Here is a 22473-nt window from a genome sequence, read left to right as displayed (position 1 = left end):
CTCTAAATGGATAATCCTTAGGTAAACGGCAAATTATGCTGTGGAAATATGCCCACATTGTAAGGTGGACACGGTTACATATTCATAATTTTTAGGAATAAGGTTCAAATTGGCCACTGAACGTAACATGAAAATGCAATTAGGCCACTGAACGAAAAAGAAGTGCAATTAGACCACTAAATACACCAAAAACGTGCAATTAGGCCACTGAACACTCCAAATGTATGCAATTTTACCGGATAGCAGGTTACCATCAATTTTAGCAGGTTACCTGCTTACGTGGCAGCTGAGTTGACATTTTTTATAAATTTTAAATAATTTTTAATAAATTTTAAAGTAAATTTAATAATAAATTTTAATTTTTTTAAAATAAATTTTAATAATAAATTTTAAATTTTACTTGATTACCATATATTTTTTTAATTTTATAAAAAATTTATTATTAAAAATTATTTAAAAATGCCAACTCAACTGCCATGTAAGCAGGTAACCTGCTAAAATTGATGGTAACCTGCTATCAGGTGAAATTGCATGCATTTGGAGTGTTCAGTGGCCTAATTGCACTTTTTTTTCGTTCAGTGGCCTAATTGCATTTTCAAGTTACGTTCAGTGGCTAATTTGAACCTTATTCCTAATTTTTATGCTGTAAATTCATAATTATAGAGCTATAGAGCTATATATTCATAATTTTATAAATATATGTTCATAATTATAGAGCTATATGTTCATAATTTTCAATGTTTATATTCCCAATTGTTGAACTCTGTTTTCACAAATCACAGAACTATATGTTCATAATTTGATAACTATACAGTTTATAAATTATGAATCTACAATATAGAAATTATGAATCTACAGTACAGATATTATGAATCTGCAGTATAGAAATTATGAATCTACTGTATTTAAATTATGAATCTAAAGTATAGATTTTATGAATTTACAATATAGAAATTATGAATGTACAGTATAAGAATTATGAATTTACAGTATAAAAATTATGGATATAAAATCGTGCTCACCTTACAAGATGGATACGATTCCACAGCATAACGTTCCTAGATAAATAGAGTGGGACAATCAACCTTTTAAGAAAATCTCATCTCTTTCTCTAAAAATCTTGATTAAATAGCATCCCAAGGGATTCAAAGAAAAGAAAAAATGAAAAAAAAAAAAAAAAAAAAAAAAAAAAAAAAAAAAAAGAATACCATCCCAAGAAAACCAGAAACGTCAATTTCATGTAGAGGTCGCTGGTTCGAAGCCCTTTGGGCGTCTTTGAGGCTCAAATCTGTATTTGTTCTTGGGGTTCGAACAAAATTACAACTTATTTAATGGAACAATTACAATTTTCGTTTAAAACTGAATGAGACAATTATATTTTGACTTTAGTTTATTATTATACCCTTTTTCATAATGCTATGGTCTTTTTCAATCCAATCTGCATTAAATCCAAATTGAAAATACAACCGAATTAAATCCGAACCAAAATCAAGTTGTTTTAAACTGAATCAAACTCTACTATTAAATTGAATGATTTTTTTTTTTTAATCAAAACCAGAAACGTCGGCACCTAATTTTTTTTGTTAAAAAAAAGAAAGAAAAGAAAAGTGAAAGCATATTAAAATTAAAATAAAAACAATATTAGTAGAATATAATAGGAAAGGACGGCAAATTATTGTGTGGATCATGATCCACACAATGATATGTGGATCATAACAAAAAATACATTTTTAATATACTAAATGTACATTATTTTGGTATTAAATGTATATTATACAATATAATGTACACTCAGAACAAAAATAATATACCTAAATACAATGTACATTATTTTTATACTGAATGTACATTATTTTACAGTAGATAAAATATGATCCACACAACTTCTGTGGACCATGGTCCACACAATAATGTTTGGGAAAGGACCATGTTACATACTTCAATAAGATCTTGATCCCCGGCCTTAAAGTCTTAAACTCGAAGATGGTCTCCTACAAAACGTGCCAACATGTTGGACTCATCTATGATCTTGACGTCTAAACCATTTCTGAGTATCTGCGGGAAGAAGAGCATGCTACCGGTCACCGCCACGAAGCCCAAAGTCAGCGGGCCGGAAAACGCCCTGTTCAGCCGCCAACCGCCGACCAAGACCTTCTTCTTCACAATCACCTCAGCCGCGACACAAACCCCATGTAGGAGAAAGAACCACGTGACCTCCCACGTGGGCCTGGCCCGACTAAGATAATAGTATATCAGCTCGTGCATAAGACCGGACACTAAGAACGACGCGACAATCGCCGCCGGATTTGCCCACTCCTTCCCCAGAATCTTCGCCGATACGCTCCGCACCGGGAAGTACACCGTGGGCCGGAGAATTTTGGGGACCATTAGGTTCCACCGGCGGCCCCAGAAGTCTTGGAGCGAGGTGGCTAAGTAAGGCTCCTTGAACTGCGGCTCGAGTTCCAGTCCAAGAAGGGATCGAATCGGAGCCGCCGTGATAAACAGCACCAGCTCAACCCCTAGATAGATATGGCAGCAGTAAATAACCAAGACCACGTTTTGATTAAAATATTGCCTAAACTTGTAAAGCCACACGATTAAAGGCAGCAGAAGGGCTTTTACAGCAAATAAGAACGATGGGTTCCTGGGATCTGAATCCGACTGTGAAGAAGAATCGTTGACCTGGGAGAGTTTGATGGGGAGAAGAGAGATAACGACGAAATGGAGGAGAGGCAACGGAGGGTGATGGCCTGACAAAGGGCCATGGTCGAAGGCGAAGAGGAGGAGTTTGAAGTTGGCGAGCCAAACAAGGTAGAAGATGGTGGGGGCGGCGAGGTGGAAGACGGTGAGGCGGGAAGGGAGGGCGATAAAGAGGAGGATGACGGGGAAGAGGGAGAGAAGACGAGCGCCGCCGCTAGGGATGTGTTTGGGTATGAAATAACAGTAGCAAGAAGATGCAATGGCAGAAATCCAGATGCAGATGAAGTTGTGGATCTCCGGCTCCATCTTCTTTAATTTTCTCTATAAATATAAAGAGAAATATTGCCTTTTAGTCCATCATTCCAGATTATAAGTGAGGGGTCGGGGTATAGCGGCAAATTATGCCTCGGATACGCCAAGGTGTGCACGGTTTTATATACATAATTTTTATAATGTAAATTCATAATTTTTATATTATAGATTCATAATTATAAAGTTATATATTCATAATTTTATAAATACATCTTCATAATTATAGAGCTATATATTCATATTCTCAATTGTTGAACTTTGTTTTCATAAATCACATAATTATATGTTCATAATTTGATAACTATAAAGTTTATAAATTATGAGTCTACAGTACAGATATTATGAATATGCAGTATAGAAATTATGAATTTACTGTATAGAAATTATGAATTTACTGTATTTAAATTATGAATCTACGGTTTAAAAATTATGAATCTAAAGTATAGATTTTATGAATTTACAGTATAGAAATTATGAATCTACAGTATAAAAATTATAGATATAGAACCGTGCTCACCTTACAAGGTGGGCACGATTCCACAGCATAACGTTCCGGGTATAGCATAGACTGCATAGCCATCTCAAAAAATAAAAAAAAAAATTTGCATAGCCATCTCAAAAAAAAAAATAATTGCATAGCCATCTTTGTATTTAATTCTTAACTTATACCCAAATATGAGCAGTTATACCATGGATTTGGGTCCATTTTACAAAATGAACTCAAGTCCAAAATACATAATTTATATAGGTCATGTTTGGTAAAAAATTAGCCTATAGGTTAATTTTGGCTTATTTAACTACTATTAATTGTTTGATTTAGTTAAAATATCAATATAAATGTTTGGTTAATTAGCTTTTTGCAACTCCAAAAGGCTAAAATTCAAGAAGCTACTCCAAGCAACTTTTTCAATTAGCTTTTTGAGAAAAGAAATTATACCAAACAGCTATCAGCTAACAGCTAATTTACCAAACACTTTTCTACAATCAGCTAATGTTATCAACTATTTATACCTACTAATTAACACAATCAGCTAACATCTAACAGCTATTTTACCAAACAGGGCCATATTGATGTTCATATTTAGTAGGTAAATTGTGAACATTTAGTCTGTACGTAAATGATGAACATTTAGTAGGTAAATTGTATATTTTGATGAAGAACTTTATATATATTTGTAAAAAAGAATGCTGCTAACTCTATTTCAATGTAGTATTTGTTCAAAATCATAAAGAGCCTATAACACTGCCACTGAGGCTCAAACTCACAACCTCCCATATAGGAATTCAACCCGAGTGCCATTAGCCCACAAGGTCTTGACTTCTATTCAACATCTTGTTTCACCTATAATTATTATAGGGAAAATTGCATCTTTAGTCCTTGAATTATACCCAAGTTCTGATTCAGTCCCTGAGTTGTGACAGTATCCATTTCTAATCCCCTAGTATAAACAAAGTGGCACATTTGGTCCCTGACCGCTAAAACTAATGAAAAAATTAAAAAATATTTAAAATTTGAGGGGTAAAGTAGGAAATTCACATTTTATTATCCTTCTTAATTATATCAAAATCACTTTCACAACATTATTTTTCTCTTCTTAACTTTAGTATGTCTTGGTGTCTTGTTAGGAACATGACTCTCGTATAGCAAACTTAAGACTTAGCACAAACAAAGAAACACTTATTATTGTCTTCAGACGTGTGAAACACACTATCTTAGCTATCAAATTTCATTTTTCTTTAATAAGCAACAAAGGTAATCAAGCCCGAACTTTTGAGATACAAAATGATGTCAAATTTCTTAGGTTGATTTTATGAGAAATTCACCAACGGAATAACTTGATATTTTTAGTATGTAATTTTTTTTTTTATTTTTTATATATGTAGTAGTTTAGTCAATAATCGTTTTTAGAAGTTACAAAAGTTTTTAATCGTTTTTAGAAGTTACAAAAGTTTTTAGAATTTTCATAACTGAGTCTTATGTTCCTCATTCATTACTCTGATTTTTAAAATCTCAAGTTACTCCCTTGGTGAATTTGTTATAAAAATAACCTGAGAAATTTGATATATTGCTATATTTCAAAAGTAGTTATGGTTTGATTATCATTATGGAAGGGAAATTCAAAACTTCTAGGATGGTTTGTTTTACATGCTTGAAGACAATAATGATCAAGTGTTCTCTCGTTTATACTGAGTTACATATTCCTTATATGAGACTCAAGTTACTAACAAGTCATACGAAGGTTTTTGAATTGCTTTTGGAATTGAAAAACCTTGAAATAGAATACTAGGAAGTTGAAAATAATGTTGCAAAAATGGTTTCAATATAAGAAAATGAATAAAATGTGAATTTCCTACTTTACTCTTAAAATTTTAAATATTTTTTAATTTTTCATCTTTAACGATCAAGGACCAAATGCGTCACTTCGCTCATAACTGAAGAACTAAAAATAGATACGATCATAACTCATGGACTGAGTCATCACTACCATTATAACCTAAGGACCAAATTTGTCATTTTCCCATTATTATATTTAGTTAACTTAAAATTGTTCATTTGGGGTGGGTGGTGAGTAATATTACATGTACTCCCATTTTGTACTCCATGTTGAAGTGTCATTATTTGATTGGTTTAAATAACAAAGTGGGCCATTATTTTTTTCATTTACTTGAATTTATTGGTACACGTGACGGGAGTTTATACTTCATAGGAGTACATATATCATTTTCCTGGGTGGTTAGGGGTTAGGAGTTTCTGGTTATATTTAAGTGTACTATTGTGCATATGTGTCTTAAATGGATACGGTGCATTTTATTGTGCACTCGGCGTGCATTTTGATTTAACTAGCAATCAATCTTAATTTGGCTTTATTAGTAGGGTAACGATCGAGCTAGCATCTCTCTTCCATATTGTGTTACTGACTTGATGTTTTTGTCCTTATTATACGCGAACAAATAGTGTATTTATTCTTTTTAAAAATTAAGTATGAGGCTTAAATGTGCTTTCTACAGTTATAACATGTTCAAGACACATTATGGTCTGACAAAAAAAAAAAAGTTCGAGCTTGTTTAAAATTAAAATCTTAATAGGAGTAGAATTGAAGTCATCATTTCTAGAGCGGTGTTTGGTGTTTGGTTTGGTACTTTTATACCCTACGTATCTAATTTCATTCAAATTACTGTGGTTTTTGTTTGAAGCAAATACCAATTTTAGTCCCACGAGTATTAGTAAAATGACGGTTTAAGTCCACATGTTTAATTCTTACCAATCATCCACGACTATTATTTTTGTACCAATTTTAATCCACAACTATTATTTTAGTACCAAAATTCATCACGTCGGTCACTCATTTATTTAAAACATCCCAAAATCTAAAAATTTTAAAGGCATTTTTGTCATTTTCAACTTAATATTCCAATTTGAGCATAAATAATAATGAATTTAAGCCCAAAGATGGATCCCAATTCGCAGTTCTCCTCCTCACCCTACATTAATTTGAGGAGGAAAACTGCGAATTGGGATAGATCTTAAGGCTTAAATCCCTTTATTCATGCTCAAATATGAATCTTAATTTGAAAAGCACGAGACTACTCTAAATAATTTCATATTCCGGCATGTCTTAAATGAATGGGTGACCAGCGTGATGAATTTTGGCAAATTTTGACACTAAAACAATAGTTGTGGATGGATGAAAATTGGTACTAAAACAATAGTCGTGGATGAAAATTGATAGGAATTAAACATGTGGACCAAAACTGTCATTTTGCTAATACTCGTGGGACCAAAATTGGTATTCGCTCTTTTTGTTTGTCTAGAACATTATTAGAATAAAAATGTGGAAAAAAACTTAAAATAAATAAATAAGTCATCTTCCATGCATTCTCTAGCATATCATTAGTCATGCAAAGAGAGAGAAAACAGCCAAATGTTTGTTTGCATTCTAAAATCATGCGATTACATATATACTAGACTACGTTCTCCAAAACTCTCCATTAATCCTCCTTTTCTTCTCCAAAATCAAGATTGAATAATTGATTTTTTTTATATATAAAAATAAAATAAAATAATTGATACTTTGATTGAACTGACAGATTATATATAATCATCAGGATGCATGATCAGATCCAGCTTCTATGAGGTTGCTGCCCAGTCTTTCTGAATGTCAAATGTGTAGTTGATATCCAAATAGCACTTCTTGTCATCATCAATAAACTATAAAGAAACAGACAATTATCAGATCTGGTGGTGAATTAATTATAAAAAAAAAAAAAAAAAAAAAAAAAAAAAAAAACATGAGAGATTATATTACTACATATATACCTTAGTTCTTGCTGAATATGTTCCTCTTGCAAACATGCCAGAGGGAGTGGTCTCTTCTGGCATCTCATGAGTGTAGGGCTCTGCTTGAGGACTAAATGTTCCCAACATCTCCTTTGATCCATCAACTGATACAAACATTACTTAATTATATTTCACCCCAAAACATTTATTTCCTCAAGTATATATATATATATATATATATATATATATATATATATATATATATATATATATAAGTCCGGCTTATATGAGACTGTCTCAGACGAGTGTGAAATTTACGTACCTTTGAGGCCGGTTTTCCAAACGGTGTTGATGTACCTTAAGCCACAGACAATCTCATTGCTAACCTTGATCTCAAATCTCAGCCGGTATTTGCTTCCTTCTTTCAACGTAAACCACAATCCTTTGGGACTTCCAGACTCCGGCATTTGAAGAACTATATCAGCTCTTTCAGCAGAAATGATGGTCAGGCTCAAGATCTTCACATCTGGTTCTTGAGCTTCTGTACATATATATATAACAAATTCAAATCCAATCTCAGATATATATACTAATAACAATGTTGAAAAAATCGCTACGCGCCTGGGACCACCTAGGGCTTCTAGAGCGCCTAGGAGGCTGACCGCCTAGGGCCTGGGCACGATGAGGCTGACCGCCTAGGCCGGGCCTAAGGCGCCTAGGAGGCTAACCGCCTAGGACCTAAGCGCGATGAGGCTGACCGTCTAAGGCCTAGGAGCGATTTTTGCAACACTGACTAATAATTAATATACCTGCAGCAGTGACATCAACGCTCCCAAGAAGCTGTTCTTTCCACCTCCTCAAGCTCTCATCATCCTACACATAAACACCCACCACCATTATATATATAGAGAGAGAGAGAGAAAAGAAAAGATGATATATGATGATGAAAGAAAAGACTGGCCTTGTCCTTTTCAAGATGTTCTTTAATGCTGCATTTAGGACCCATGGGAGTGAACTCTTCTTCATCCTCGGTGGGGCACAAGGAAACTTCACTGGGAGGCCTACTCATCCTCCCACTCCCACAATCAGAGTCATTGTCCATCTCCTCCGCCGCCTTCTTCTTCTCCCCAGACTCCATTCTATTCTAATCTGCAGATCTCATCGATCGATCTCCAAACCTAGCTTAATTAGCTAGCTTCTTTAATTTATATTAGCTACAGATCAGATATATATAAATGTGGGATCTGATCTGATGGATAATGGAAGAGCTAGGATTAGAGATGGATCGGATGGATGTATCGGAGTTAATTAGTTGAATTGGTAGAATTAATTAATAATTAAGAATGAAGGGATAAAAGGGCATGCAGGGCAGTGGAACATATATATGTATATATATGCATGCAGGCAGGCTGACCACAAATTCTAGGGAACATCCATCTCTCTCTCTCTCTTAATTAGCTTCCATCACCTATAGCTTTTATGTGGAATAAAATCATTGATGACCATTTCAAATTGCCAAAATCTCATTATTACTATTAAACATACGCCACATTTCAAATTGCATGGATTCTACCAAGCTAGTTTAATTTAGATATTAAAAGATGTGTTAACAAACCAGTTTGGTTGGCGTGAGTGACTGTACACTCTCGGAATTTCAAACCCTATTTCGTATAGAAAAATCAATATGGTTAACACTTTGCTCCTTAATTGAGCTGGCCTGATGCGAATAGGGATTAGTCTGAGTAGGTACAATCTTTATATCGTGCACCAGGGCGCACATAGCAATGAGAATTTTCAGGTATAAAATTCTGTGTATTCTATTATATAATTCTGTACATCCGAAACATGAGAATTTTCAGTTATAAAATTCTGTGTTTTCAGGTATAAAATTTTGTGTTTTTAGGTATAAAATTCTGTGCATTCTATTATATAATTTTGTACATTCGAAACATGAGAATTTTCCGTTATAAAATTTTGTATTTTCAGGTATAAAATTCTGTATTTTCAGGTATAAAATTCTGTGTATTCTATTATACAATTCTGTACATTCGAAACATGATTTTTTTTAAGGAGTTAACAGCAGACACGCGAAAAGGTCCAAAACGATGTCGTTTTGGGTCAAGGTGCACAATGCATTGTGTGCCCTGATACACGGTATAATTTGCCGAGTAGGGTATACTCAGGACACCTTATGGTCTCACAAAAAAAAAAAAAAGATGTGTTAACAAAGAAACTCTAGAATATAAGTTATCTTCATCCTGTAAGTTGAGAATTTTTTTTTTTTTTTTTTTTTTATAATTTTTATTTTCATAGTTCTACGTAAAAATTCTGAATTCATCCAATCGATTAAGTAGTACTCAAATCCTTTAATAGTTAAAGGAACATGCTACATGTACTCTCATTTTGTACTAACTTGTATTTTCACAGACAACAATATTGATGTAGACACTTGTATTGAGACCTACATGAAAAAAATAACTTATCAGAATCTGTCACATCGGGGAGTAAAATTTAGGAAGTAAGATTAGGGAGTGAATATACTAGAACTCATAGTTAAAACACAAACCACAGCTAGCAATCCTACCACACACCTCACTAATTAATCCTCTTCAAACAGTAATTAACACTGTTAATGATGATGATGATATTCTTTTGGAGTTACTTTGAAGATTCCTCTAAAATGTGCAATATAATATTTGTCAGATAATTCGGCTCTTAATTTGACGTTGTCTTAAAGAAACTATTATAGTACGTAGATTTTCTTTGCACGTTTAACAAATTATTACATCACCATTCATCACTGAAGAATCCTTAATTTGTTTATTAAGGTAATGGTTAGGATAAAACTGAAATGATTTTCACTTTATGTTGGTGGAGACAACATCAGCACCTACAATTTGTTTGGATAATTCATTGAGTAAACGGTATATATATAATATATGTTTACATTTTGATATAGTACGGAGTATGTTATTAAAGTTTGGAATTGACAAAATTTGAGCTCGAAAAGGTTAAAAATGTTGTCATTAGTGAACTAATCCAAATAATTAGGTATGGATAAAAGTACCCTACTTGAGATCTATATATGTAGTATGATTTTAATTTTGCTTAATGGCCGTTAATTTAGCATGCACTGAAACGTCATCTCTACCACATCATTTTATTATAATGTTCACATGCGTGTCAACTCATATACAAAAGTTACCCATTACAACGTAACTTTAATTACCACATACTTCTATTAAAATGTTTGTTGCAAAGTACAATTAAAGACCATTTTAAAATAGGACTTGTAGAACATTTTATTTCGATCTAGTAAAAAATTTCACAAAAATTAGAAGAAATTCATATGTAAAAGAATTTTAATTTCTACTATACTAATAAGAGCCCAAGAGAGTTAGGCCTATAATAGGTAGAAAAAATGACGGTCAAATTTTTTAATCAAATGAATGGCTCAGGTTGATCAGATTTTAATTTTTTCTTAAGATTTCCTAATTTATCCTTAATGAATGTGATTTTCTGTTAACTTTTCCGTTTTTTTTTTTTTTTTTTTTTTTTTTTTTTTTTTTTTGAATGCTACTGACTCTATTACATTGTAGTATCTGTTCAAAGTTAACTTTTCCGTTAAATATTATCTTTTCCCTTAATTTCTGTTAGTTCACCGTTAACTTACTCATTGATTTTAATAAGAATGTAAAGGTCTTAGGTTCGAACCTCATCCCAATCAAAGTTGGCATAATTAGTACTCTATTTTACACTTATTAAATTAATTAAAAATAATAATTTAGTAGCTACAACAAAAAATAATACATATCATTTTTTAATTTAGAATTATGTGTCTACAATGCATTTATTCAAAAAAAATTATTCATTATCAATAAATTAAATAAGAGAAATAATTTCATTAGTTATATTGTATTTATTTTTCTCCAATATAAAAATTCTTTATATTCAAATTCATCAATTGATTATATTTGCTACATTGTCCCTACAATGTCTTTATTAAAAAAATAATTCATTATTAATAAATTAATTAAGAGAAATAATTTTATTAGTTATATTGTCTTTATATTTCTCCAATGTAAAGATAATGCTATATATTTATTTACCAAGTATTTTATTAATACCATGAAAAAATTAAAAAATATATAATTAATAAAGCTAATCATATTAATTACTTGAAGGATTTGTTGACAAAGAGACTATTCAAATCACACAACAAATTGAAGTGAGAACAACTTCGCAATATCCTTGTTTGACAATCAGCAGTTAGCGGTTAGCGTTAGCGGATTATATTAGCGAATTTGACCAGCGAATTATATCAATGGTTGGTAAAAAGATATTTGAAAAAATTAGTTGTTTAGATTAACATGTAAAATGACCTAAGGGTATGATGATATAATAATAATAATAATAATAATAATAATAATAATAATAATAATAATAATAATAATAATAATTGTTTTTAAAAAATAAAAAATATAATTAAGTCAATCATATTAACTACTTGGGAGATTTATTGACAAAAAGAGTATTCAAATCACACAACAAATTGAAGTGGGAAACTATCTCGCAATGTCCTTGTTTGGCAATCAGTAGTTAGCTCTTCAATATTAGTATATACGGAGTATTTAATAATTTATGCCCTAATTTTTATTTTCTCTCCCTTATGTCCTGTATTTGGTTTCAACCATACCTATACAATTATTTTATTGACAACTATAATCAATCTTGACTATATTATCTTGCATTTGTAAACTTAGAATTGCCTATTTAAATACACAAATTTAGCATTCAATTATCTATGCATGAACAATTCCAATACAATCTTGCATTAATATACTTTAAAATACTTATTTAAAAAAATATTGGGCATTATCTCAATCGCGCAATGCGCGTAAAAAACTAGTATATTAATAAGATTTTAATAATGACAAGTAAAATTGCAATACTTTAATTTATTCTGATCTAGTAATAGTTTAAAAGTACAATGGACAATTTTTATTTTGAATTGTATTAAAATGCATGTTACTTATTAATTTATTTAAAAATATATTAACATTAATAAAATTGTATTTATGTAATAATGCGCCTATCAGCAACATTTTGCTATGTATTGGGATAGCCACCCACCAGACATTATATCAGCGTTTTTCTAATGAAGCACCCATATATTTTTCAAAAAAAAAGTATTTATGTAATAATGCTAACGTGCGTGTAGACTTTGGATGCAAAGAGAATGGGAGGTGAAGCTCACCCATCTCTCCTAATTAAGAATCCGAGATCATAACAAAGTGGCTTATCGAATCTTAAATCAAGTCGAAATCAAAAAGTGGTCGAAAATAGCAATAAAAATTTTTTGGGATACTAAAAGTGGTCGGAACAAGACTTTCAACTTGATCACTTTCAGGTGGTCGAAAATTTCATAATTTCTAACAGTGACGTGACTGGATCGAACTTGGGGATCCCCCAAGTGACGTGCAAGACTCTCTGAAAGAAGACAGGAGAAACTATGGAGCACAAAGTGATTTTAAGCAGAAAATAGTCTGTGGGGCTCATTTCCCTTCCCTTCGACAAAAAAAAAAAAATATTAAGTCACATTTACTTTAATACAAAAATTAAAACTGTAAAAAAAATTATAAATTGAAATAACAAGATAGGTGTGAAGTGAGGTGATAGTGAATAACTTTTGTTATACAATAGGTTGAGTATCCAAATTTTAGTGCAATCAAATATGGGATTATTTATTTTAGACAAGTTAATGTAATATATTAATAGTATAAATAATTAGTTTTAAATATTTATAAAACAATACATGAGTCGTCATGTAAATATCGTATTACGCTATGTGATAGAGATGATGTCAGTGTCACATCAGCTAAACTAACGGTCATATTAGGCTATCCTTATCCTTGAAAGGATAGCCTTTGCAAGATGAGATGACATGCCAAAGCAATTTTTTTTTCTTCTTCTTTTTTCTTTAATGCTTAGGTGTATAGCAAGCTTGCTAAGAGCATCCGCATCAGTTGGAGAGATTTGGGAGATAATGTAAGAGTGAATAGGAAAGAGAATGTGAGAGGGGAGAGAAAAAAAAATAACAAAAACAGAAATTTTAAAAAAAATTAATAAAAACCTGTTGCGTCAGGCGCGCTGTCAGCGCGCCCGTGTAGCCATGGGCTGTGCGCAAATGCGCACAACCATTGTTAGCTTTTTATTTTTACTTTTTCTTTTTTTCCTGACATTATCCTGATATTTGCAGGACAAATATTTTTTAAAATAACCCCACCCCACATTTATTATTAACTCCACCCAAGATAATTCATCTGACAATAACTCCATAATAACCACTCATGTGAATGCTCTAAGTACATAAAAGGCTGCCGCATGATATTTGATATTTGATAGAGCTGCCAATCACTCTCTTATATTAAGCACCTTGTGACCAGATGACCTTTCTTATGTGTTTCATTAGGTTGAGAAAGTATGTTTGAATGAATACTACATTAAAACAAAAAAAAAAAAAACATATTCTCTCTTACCTCAATTATTATATTACTTCTAATTAAGGGGCTTTAATTTTGATCATTTGCATTAATTTATACTACTTAATAGGTGCCTGGCAGGGTAAGACAAGACAAGCACTCGTACTCTCTGTAATCTTTGCCTCTTGGCATTTGGCAATCAATTATCAATAACGATATATGGAGTATCTATTTTTTCTTGAGAAAACTGAAATTAGACATTCTGCTTTTCTGGCATGACTCATGCTGACAAAATTAATCTGGATTTGGCTTTTAACTTATAGGATTAATTAAAACCTTTTGAATTATTATTTTTAGATACATATAGATCATAGTTTCTTTTTATCAGATGGTGCAAAAATTTAAACACATTATCTCAATTTGAACTAAAAGTCAAAACTGATAATATAGTCAGACCACACACACATATGTAAGATTTTTCTTAATAATATATATTATATAGTAGGGCCTTAATTAAGTGGTGCAAGTTGATTATACTTATTAAGTGATCTGGTTGAACTGAATAACAAGAAATTGTTATTCAATCATAGTCTGTGCCTATATGGCTATATATATATATATATATATATATATATATATATATATATATATATGCTCGACACAAGCAAATTCTTGATGCATATAACAAGTTTATGGTCCTTAATAATGTCATATCTTAAAAATTTATAATTCATTTGTTAATTCTAAAGTTGTTTGCAAGATCACATTGATGTTGAACTTCATTTTAAAAAAATAAAATGAAATTTTTTATGAGAATAATTTTAAAGTAGGAGTTAGTTGAAAATCGCTTACCTACTTGTTCCTATAATTCGACCAAAACCAGGAAATCAATCACCAATTAAAATGCAATGTCTTAACTTAGTAGTCTTCCATATGGCCCATGACTATCTCTCTCTTTGAATAAAGCAAGCCAATAAATAAACAAAAATTTTATCTGATTTTTATCCACTTAGAAATTCGTTGACGGTGACATTAATTTTGTGAATTAATTTCGAATTTAGTTATCAAGAATGTTGATCCTATGATTTTTAGACCGTCAATGGCGCGCTAACACTATGATTAAAATAATGATTATATAAAAAATATGAAGAGAAAGAGAGAATAAATATTTTTTATTATTAAGAATTGTTTGTCCCCTCCCTATATATGAGGGTCTAACTATTTCCCAAGGAATGGGAATCCCTAGGCCATCAAAATTCCTTCGTTGTCTCGTACTGAATTTCTCTTTTGGATTTTCTTGATCCCGTTGTTTTTTTGGGCTAGTCCATTTAGTTAGCCTAGTATATTATCCATTAAATAATATTTTTAAATTTAATCATTGGAACTTAATACTTTGATTATATTTTTTCTTTGATTTTGGTGGTAGTTTCAAATTTAATCCTCTGTTACTATGTTAGTCTAATTTTGATGGAAATTTGAGTGTTAAAAAGTAATTTACTATCTTATCAACGATATCATCGGTGATATTTCATATAATTAACATGTACTTGTGCCTTTACCTACCTTGAGCTTTGATTTTAGAAATTTACATATACCACATATATGAACATACTTGAAGATACATAAATAGTTTACATAATATACGATGTATCTTGAGATATGAATTTATGAATTTACAATAAATAAATTATATATATACCTAATTAAGAATGATATGAAGTCTATCTTCATGCACTATTGCATTATTTATGTACTTTGAGGTTTGAATTTATGAATCTAGAGTACAAAATTGTATACCTAATATAGACTAATAAGAGTCTGATCCACTCATCCACATATGAGGAGTAGTGAAATTTTATGTACCTTGAAGTCTAAGTTTATGTACCTAGAGAGCATAAATCATGCACTTAGTACAGAATAATATTTGAGTAAAGAATGTATGAAAAATGATGATTAATGTTTTTGTACTTTATATCTAATATTGTGTGATTGTATATAATTAGATTGGATACTAGTTTTGAACGTATTATTTCTTTTTAGAGCATAATTGGATTTATTCGTCATGCCACTAACCCCCTCTACCTAGAAAGCTATCGATTGTTGAGTAATAAACAGATTGTATGAAAATTAATGAGGACTAATGTTTATGTACATTGTCATATGAGATTATGTACTTAGAAAACATAACTTATGTACCTAATACAAATGTACATAATAATGTTTGGAATTCGAAATGAAAAACTTAAGGAAAATCAAGTGTTGTCTTGTCCTACAGATCAAGTATCTTCTTGATAAAATTTTTGTACATCAGTCAATTGAATTATACAAATAAATTTTTGTATAAATTTTATAGGGATAAATCACATCTCCTCAGTATTTCGATGATGGTTCGATCCCTTGAAGTGGACAAAGACTCATTTAGGCCTAAAGGCGATGATGAGGATGTGCTACGATATGAAGTCCTATATATATATATCTAAGTGCTATTGGTGCTCTATGTTGGAAAAAATAATATAAAATGACATTTTAAGTGGCTATTTTGTGGTACAATTATTGGTGGGCCCCACTTCCGATTTAGGTCGGGTCAAAGTGAATTCGGATTCTTCGTAGTGAGACAAATCGAAGAAATTAATATATTGTACGTTCAAAATGGATAATGGGTGAATGAGATATTGATTCTAAAAAAAGACCCATTTGATTTAGAAAATGAAGGAAAAAGGCAGTATAGCCTTTGTCCACATTGGTTTGGGGAGTGGGTTTGCACCACCATTTATACAAGAGCTTAGACTTACTGAATTGTATAGCATAGAGGTTCTCTCTCGCGGCGCACAGGGGGGTGCAAATTAAATTCCAAAATGAGCCTAAAAAGGCTTAACTTGGCTGGCATTGTAAGCATAAGTTATGCCAACTTTTCTGGAATATATGGAAGAGTCTTCTTCCGGAGTATCGTCTCTTAATTAAGATGTTACGGAATTAATTCCAATTTTAAATTCCAAAACTAATCTTCAGGTTAAATGATCAGTTTTGAAGGTTACAATTTGATTTTAAACCAGAGTTTAATGCCACGAATTGAATGCTATTAATACCACAAACTCCTATAAAAGTTGATTGTAGAGCAGCTGATTTTTATGAACACAACAATACGAACGAATTATTGTGTTTTCTCTCTCGAAACTCTGCTCCTACTCCTTTCTTAGCCAACTATTATTCTTCCATTGCTCTAGTTCGCTGGGTTCCTTTGTTTGAGTGCTCAAACATTGAACCGTCGTACGTTTTATCTTGGAAAACCTAGGTTACAACGCTCCTAGCACTTTTGGGATGTAGCAAATAAGATTTTAAGAAAAGAGTGCTTCGCTCGACTCATATTAAAAACCTACCCTTTAACCCTTCGTCCCTGTGGTTTTTCTTTCCTAGAATTTTCTAATTTTTTCCCGGGAAAAATAATAATCCTTTTCATAGGATTATTATTGGATTATCGACATTGTTGGTCAACACTCTACTCTATCTGGCTAACTGCACTAGACCATATATTGCTTTCGTAGTAAATATATTGGCTAGATTTAGTACCTCTCTAACCCGAAGGCATTAGAAGATGGTAAATCACATCCTTAGATATCTTCAGGGTACAAAAGACCTCGGTCTTTATTTTGAAAGTAACTAGGACACCTCATTGATTGGTTACTCAAATGTTGGCTATATGTATGATCCCCATAATGTCAAATCACAAACTGATTATGTTTTCCTTTGTGGAGATACAAATATATCTTGGAGGTATATGTTAAGTAGACTCTACTTGCTACCTCATCTAATCATTCAAAAATCATTGCCTTATATGAGGCATCACGATAATGTATATGACTGAGGTCACTGACACATCATATCCATAGCTCGTATGGTATAGCCAGCGGAGTTGACGCCCACGTTGTCCTCTATGAGGACAGTGTTGCATGTGTTGCACATATGAATAGTGAGTATGTTAAGGGCAAATCTTACGAAACACATTGCATGTAACTTCTTTTACCCACATGAACTCCATAAGAGTGGTAAAATCCTTAGTTACATTCATTTTCGAAAAATATGTTCACAAAATTAGAATGTGTAGGCTTGGAAGACTGTTGTCTTCAGGGGGGAGCGACAACGTCTGGGCATGTAGGAACTCTTGAATATACATGCCTGAAAATCTTGAAGATCATGCCCTGAAAACTTATGATTGTATTATTTTTCTCTTAGCTAAGTTTTCTCTTACTGAGTTTTTCTTAGGCTAAGGTTTTTAACGAGACAACCTGTGTAACACATTATTTGACATACTTTGTGTATTCTTTTCTCCAACTAGATTTTTTTCCCACAAGATTTTTCTAGCATGATTTTTAACGAGGCAGGAGTATGAGTCGATAATGATCAAAGGAGACTGTTATAAATATTTCAAATTATGGTCATTATCCTACTGTCTCTATATTTAAGTTCATGTACCGTTGAACTTAATAATATATATATATATATATATATATATATATATATTTTGTTGATTTTTTAAAAAAGGACTTAGTTGCATCTATTTTGAAACTATAGTATACATTTGGATGTTTTTTATTACTGAATTGTATATAAAAAAAAAAATTGGTTGAAAAGTTGGAAGGATATTTTTAAATAAAAGAAAGAAAACATTTATGATTCCTTTTTAGAAATAAAAATTGCTAGCAGGGGCTGTTTGGTCATTTTAATTTCCATATAAGTCATAGATTACGACAGGACATCAGAGCTGGCCGAGAGTCTTGAGAGATAGAGATAAAGACAGATAGAGATACATACATATATAGAGAGAAGTGAGAGAGAGTGAGAGAGAGAGAGAGACAGAGAGACCGTTAATTTCTGTTATAGTTTATAGAATTGGGAAATGAGTGTAGAGGGAGGAGCAGCTGCTGCTGCAGCAGCAGCAATGGTGTCTGACGAGGACATAGCTCAGGCATTGGTATCAGTCCTGCGTGATGCCAACCCTAGCGAGCCCTTGAGCCTAGACGGCGTCGTTCAGAAGCTCCAGTTCAATCTCGGATCCGACCTTTCACACAAAATGGACTTCATCCGGGCTCAGATCCACCACTTCCTCCGCCCCCACCCTCCGCCGCCGCCTCCCGCCGTACACTCTCATCCGCAGTTGCACTTCCACCAGAAGGACCGTTTTGCCCTCTATCCCAACTCCAATTTCCTCCCTATCCATCCTTCCCAGCTCCCTCCCGAATACGCCGCCGCTGCGGCGGCCGCCCATTTCCCCCACAATTACGGGTTTCGCCCACTCCACCCGCCTCCGCCGCCGCTGCAACCCCAGCCTCCGATGGTAGTCTCGAATAGTGAGCATTTTCCCTCATCTGCCGCCTCCCATGAAGTAGCGCCTGCTCCTGAACCCCCCAAAGACAGGTACGGACGGGCTGCATATCTATTTTCTTTTTGAATTTCTTTTTTCGGTACATTTTTGTTCGGTTGGTGAGAAAGTGGAGAACTACTTCCTTTGCGTCTTGGACAATTTTCCTGCATTTGCTTACCCAACAAGCACTTAGGTCATCGTGGGTACATCATTTCCTATTTTTACTTTTCTTTTGGACTATTTTATTGCTTTAACTATTCCAAGCTGAGCTCATTTCTGTTAACTTACTGTTTATTGTGATTTACAAAAAGCAAATATCGCAGACGACAAGAACACTAGGCCAATGTTATACGACTTTTATACATGGAATTTATGAGTTTTTAAGTTCATATATACTGACCTCTTTTGTAAGCTGCTATAAGCTCCTCATTAAAATTTTCTTTTTAAAGGTTAAAAACAGGATAATGTTATCTAAAGACTGCTGTTTTCTCTGTGGAGTTTCATTTCTTGCATAATATCTGTTTGGCTATTAATAAGCATCTGATAAACATATAGCTTTTTGCCTGCTTAAGTGCAGACATGTAGAAGAAATAGCATGAAAGCTACCTATTTCGTGTTTTATTCAGGTTTTATGGTTTTTTTTTTTTTGGGTGGGGTGGGGGTAATGAGAAACATGTCCTCTCCTTATTGTGGTAGTTTATAATCTAATGGATATTTGATGTAGCCTTTTTTATAGTTGCTGTGTTTATTCCCTACAACTTTGTCTATTCTCTACAACTTTGTAATTCTCAAGCATTTATAGTTGCTGTTTTGCTTCACAAATTTTGCTTCCACTGTCTATTTAGTACTCAAACTGGAAGAAAGAGGAGAGGTGGCCCAGGTGGGTTAAACAAACTCTGTGGTGTTTCTCCTGAACTACAGACCATTGTAGGCGAGCCAAAAATGCCAAGGACTGAGGTCTGGATATCAGGATATTTTTCACTCCAGATTGTTACTATTTTCTTAACTACATTTGTTCTTCTTCATCTAACTAGTCCATTTTATTCAGATTGTTAAGCAGCTATGGGCATACATAAGGAAGCATAATCTCCAAGATCCAAATAACAAAAGGAAGATAATTTGCAATGACGAGCTGCGCTTAGTGTTTGAGACAGACTGCACTGATATGTTCAAGATGAATAAGTTGTTGGCTAAACATATTACTCGTCTTGAACCTTCAGGTATGATCTGCATTTTTTTTTTTGGTTTTGTTTTTGAATGCAGCACCCCACTCTTCTCACCCTACCCATCTGTCTACTGGGTGATCTTAATGCTTATGTAAAAGTGAAAACCTGCATTTTGACCACTACAGAGCCCACAGTGCAGATTCTGCAGAATACTAAAAGAATTAAGACAGACGAGGAGACTGGTAGTAGAACTGATGAATCTGTCCCAATAGTTATAATATCTGAAGCACTGGCAAACTTTTTTGGCACCAGTGAAAGGGAAATGTCTCAAGCAGAGGTCTTAAGGCAGGTCTGGGAATACATAAAGGTTAACCAGCTTGAGGTGGGTTGCCAAGTTATAGTTATTCTCAAGATATGCTTCTTTTCTTGATTATTGCAAATGTACATGACTACATGGATTTGAAGTCTACTAACCTAGATATAACTTTGTTTAATAACTTAGTCCCCACTAGAAGTTTTTCATATAGGCAATCAGAGAATGCTTATTCTGGTATGTACATAATTTCACGCCAAACATATAGAGTAATTAGAAAATGCTAAGTAATTACTTTGATGCAGAAAAAACCAATTGACTAGCTGACTAGCAGGGCTGTACAAATGTGATCTGACTCTGCATAATACCCAACTGTAGAATTTAGAGTGAGATTAACTAGTAATATCAATACTATGATCTCTACTTTTTGGGGCAAGATGACTTATCTTAGTACCTATGCCATAAAACAAATACAGCCTACAAGAACTGATGCCTTAGAGACTATGCAAACTCTTTGAATCTCGCTAATACAAAATTTGATTTCAAATTAGCAATACTAAAAAAATAGCTATAAGTCCATAACTTATTAACGTCATTTATTATGTTGTCTCCACTAGTCCACCTGATTTGGGGCTGACCATGTGATGTAGTGATATGCATCACCGTAAGCTCACATTTGTGTGTTCTGAACCACAGAGTGGACAATCATGACCCTAAAAGGCTCAAGAGGCTGAAGCTTGAGCTTTGTTGAAAGTCTACAGCCCCAGTTTAAGCTTCAGTTTGAGATATTCTGGTTAAGGACAATTTAGTCACAGTTTTTTTTAAAAATGATTTTGCTGCGGTCTTGAATTTTTGAGATTTTGCTGAGAACCTGCTTAAATGCTCTTTTGTGATCCCTGATCATTAGTTTAATGATGAATCTTCTCTATGAGCTATATTTTCCAACTATTTCATAGTCTAATTGTATCTTCTGTTAAACATTCTAGGACCCTATTAACTCAATGGCAATACATTGTGATGCAAAGCTACAGCAGCTTTTTGGATGTGAAAGCATTTCTGCGCTGGGTGTACCAGAAATGCTGGCACGCCATCATCTGTCTAAGAGATCTTGACAGCTAATGATATTATTGGTTAGTGTAGTTTACCAATTGCTTGCTATGCACAAATTTTTTGATTGGTTAATTAGTATTAACATTTCTTATTGATTAAATATACTCTTACTGAGAAGATCCAATTATCTTGCAATCAATCTGTCATTAACTAAAACTGTGAAAGGAGCAATTGAATGAAAGTGCTTAGAACACCTTTTGTCCAATCAAAACACAAATATCATATTCTCTCTCTCTCTCTCTCTCTCTCTCTCTCTCTCTCTCTCTCTCTCTTTATATACAAGTATATTCTTTTTGTGCCAAAAGGTTAACTCTTCATCTCTCCACCACAGATTATTCTTGTTTTCTGTCACCCAGATTGACGCATGTGTCATTGGTTGCAGATACTAGATGCTGATGCTAACTGTTAATCATCCAAATATTCGGTGGAGAAAAACGTTTTGCTGGCTTCCCCCTTGTAAGAAATGCAATGTTAGTGGTTTTTAATTTTGTGAACAGGAAGGTAAAATATGGTGGATAGGATTGGAAATGTGCTCTGGGTGATTTAGAAGTTTATTTATTAGGTGGCTGTGAACCCCCAGAGTGTTTATCTGTATAAGCTAGGTTGCTGCTTTTTTTAATGTCATTTTCTCTTCTGTAAAGATGGAATAGTTTCAAAGAAGAATGTAAAGCTGATTACCCTACACCCCTCCTCTTCTTCCTCATGTATTCAGTATTCTCCAATAGTTTAAAAGGTTGTAGTGGTTAATTGAA

The 22473-nt window shown here is 33.0% G+C and overlaps 3 protein-coding genes and 1 long non-coding RNA gene across 5 annotated transcripts; 1 reads left to right on the top strand and 3 right to left on the bottom strand.

Annotated features, from left to right (window-relative positions):
• Positions 1-1203: 1203 nt before the first annotated feature.
• Positions 1204-21049, bottom strand: LOC109188360. Its single transcript, XR_002055393.1, has 3 exons — positions 21036-21049; positions 15315-15319; positions 1204-1299 (listed from the first exon to the last, which is right to left on the bottom strand). It is a non-coding gene; the product is annotated as an uncharacterized LOC109188360 (long non-coding RNA).
• Positions 1924-3071, bottom strand: LOC109188358 (long-chain-alcohol O-fatty-acyltransferase-like). Its single transcript, XM_019338999.1, has one exon. The coding sequence runs from the start codon at positions 3004-3006 to the stop codon at positions 1972-1974; it is 1035 nt and encodes a 344-aa protein (XP_019194544.1). The 5' UTR covers positions 3007-3071; the 3' UTR covers positions 1924-1971.
• On the bottom strand, positions 6999-8653 carry LOC109188359 (rho GDP-dissociation inhibitor 1-like). The gene is made up of 5 exons (XM_019339000.1): positions 8253-8653; positions 8101-8164; positions 7614-7832; positions 7331-7455; positions 6999-7222 (listed from the first exon to the last, which is right to left on the bottom strand). Exons 1-5 carry the CDS (start codon positions 8427-8429, stop codon positions 7142-7144), a joined length of 666 nt encoding a protein of 221 aa, XP_019194545.1. The 5' UTR covers positions 8430-8653; the 3' UTR covers positions 6999-7141.
• On the top strand, positions 18627-22453 carry LOC109188356. 2 transcript variants are annotated; one of them, XM_019338997.1, is made up of 6 exons: positions 18627-19185; positions 19978-20089; positions 20181-20352; positions 20484-20680; positions 21598-21741; positions 22104-22453. In XM_019338997.1, the coding sequence occupies exons 1-5, from the start codon at positions 18668-18670 to the stop codon at positions 21721-21723; spliced, it is 1125 nt and encodes a 374-aa protein (XP_019194542.1). In that variant the 5' UTR covers positions 18627-18667; the 3' UTR covers positions 21724-21741; positions 22104-22453. The 2 variants fall into 2 exon arrangements, with proteins under 2 accessions (XP_019194542.1, XP_019194543.1); XM_019338998.1 differs by having other exon boundaries at positions 22078-22453.
• Positions 22454-22473: the final 20 nt, after the last annotated feature.

This window comes from Ipomoea nil, unplaced genomic scaffold (genome assembly GCF_001879475.1).
Source record: "Ipomoea nil cultivar Tokyo-kokei standard unplaced genomic scaffold, Asagao_1.1 scaffold1421, whole genome shotgun sequence".
Classification (NCBI taxonomy): domain Eukaryota; kingdom Viridiplantae; phylum Streptophyta; class Magnoliopsida; order Solanales; family Convolvulaceae; genus Ipomoea; species Ipomoea nil.
This window is presented reverse-complemented; position numbering and strand designations above follow the sequence as displayed.

Excerpts from the sequence above, each read along its gene's own strand:
- LOC109188356 (XM_019338997.1), top strand. The coding sequence starts at position 18,668 with ATGAGTGTAGAGGGAGGAGCAGCTGCTGCTGCAGCAGCAGCAATGGTG. Across the intron at positions 19,186-19,977 it reads CCTGAACCCCCCAAAGACAG|TACTCAAACTGGAAGAAAGA; the intron begins GTACGGACGGGC and ends CTGTCTATTTAG. Across the intron at positions 20,681-21,597 it reads TAAAGGTTAACCAGCTTGAG|GACCCTATTAACTCAATGGC; the intron begins GTGGGTTGCCAA and ends TAAACATTCTAG.
- LOC109188359 (XM_019339000.1), bottom strand. The coding sequence starts at position 8,429 with ATGGAGTCTGGGGAGAAGAAGAAGGCGGCGGAGGAGATGGACAATGAC. Across the intron at positions 8,165-8,252 it reads AACATCTTGAAAAGGACAAG|GATGATGAGAGCTTGAGGAG; the intron begins GCCAGTCTTTTC and ends GTTTATGTGTAG. Across the intron at positions 7,833-8,100 it reads CGTTGATGTCACTGCTGCAG|AAGCTCAAGAACCAGATGTG; the intron begins GTATATTAATTA and ends ATATATGTACAG.
- LOC109188358 (XM_019338999.1), bottom strand. The coding sequence starts at position 3,006 with ATGGAGCCGGAGATCCACAACTTCATCTGCATCTGGATTTCTGCCATT.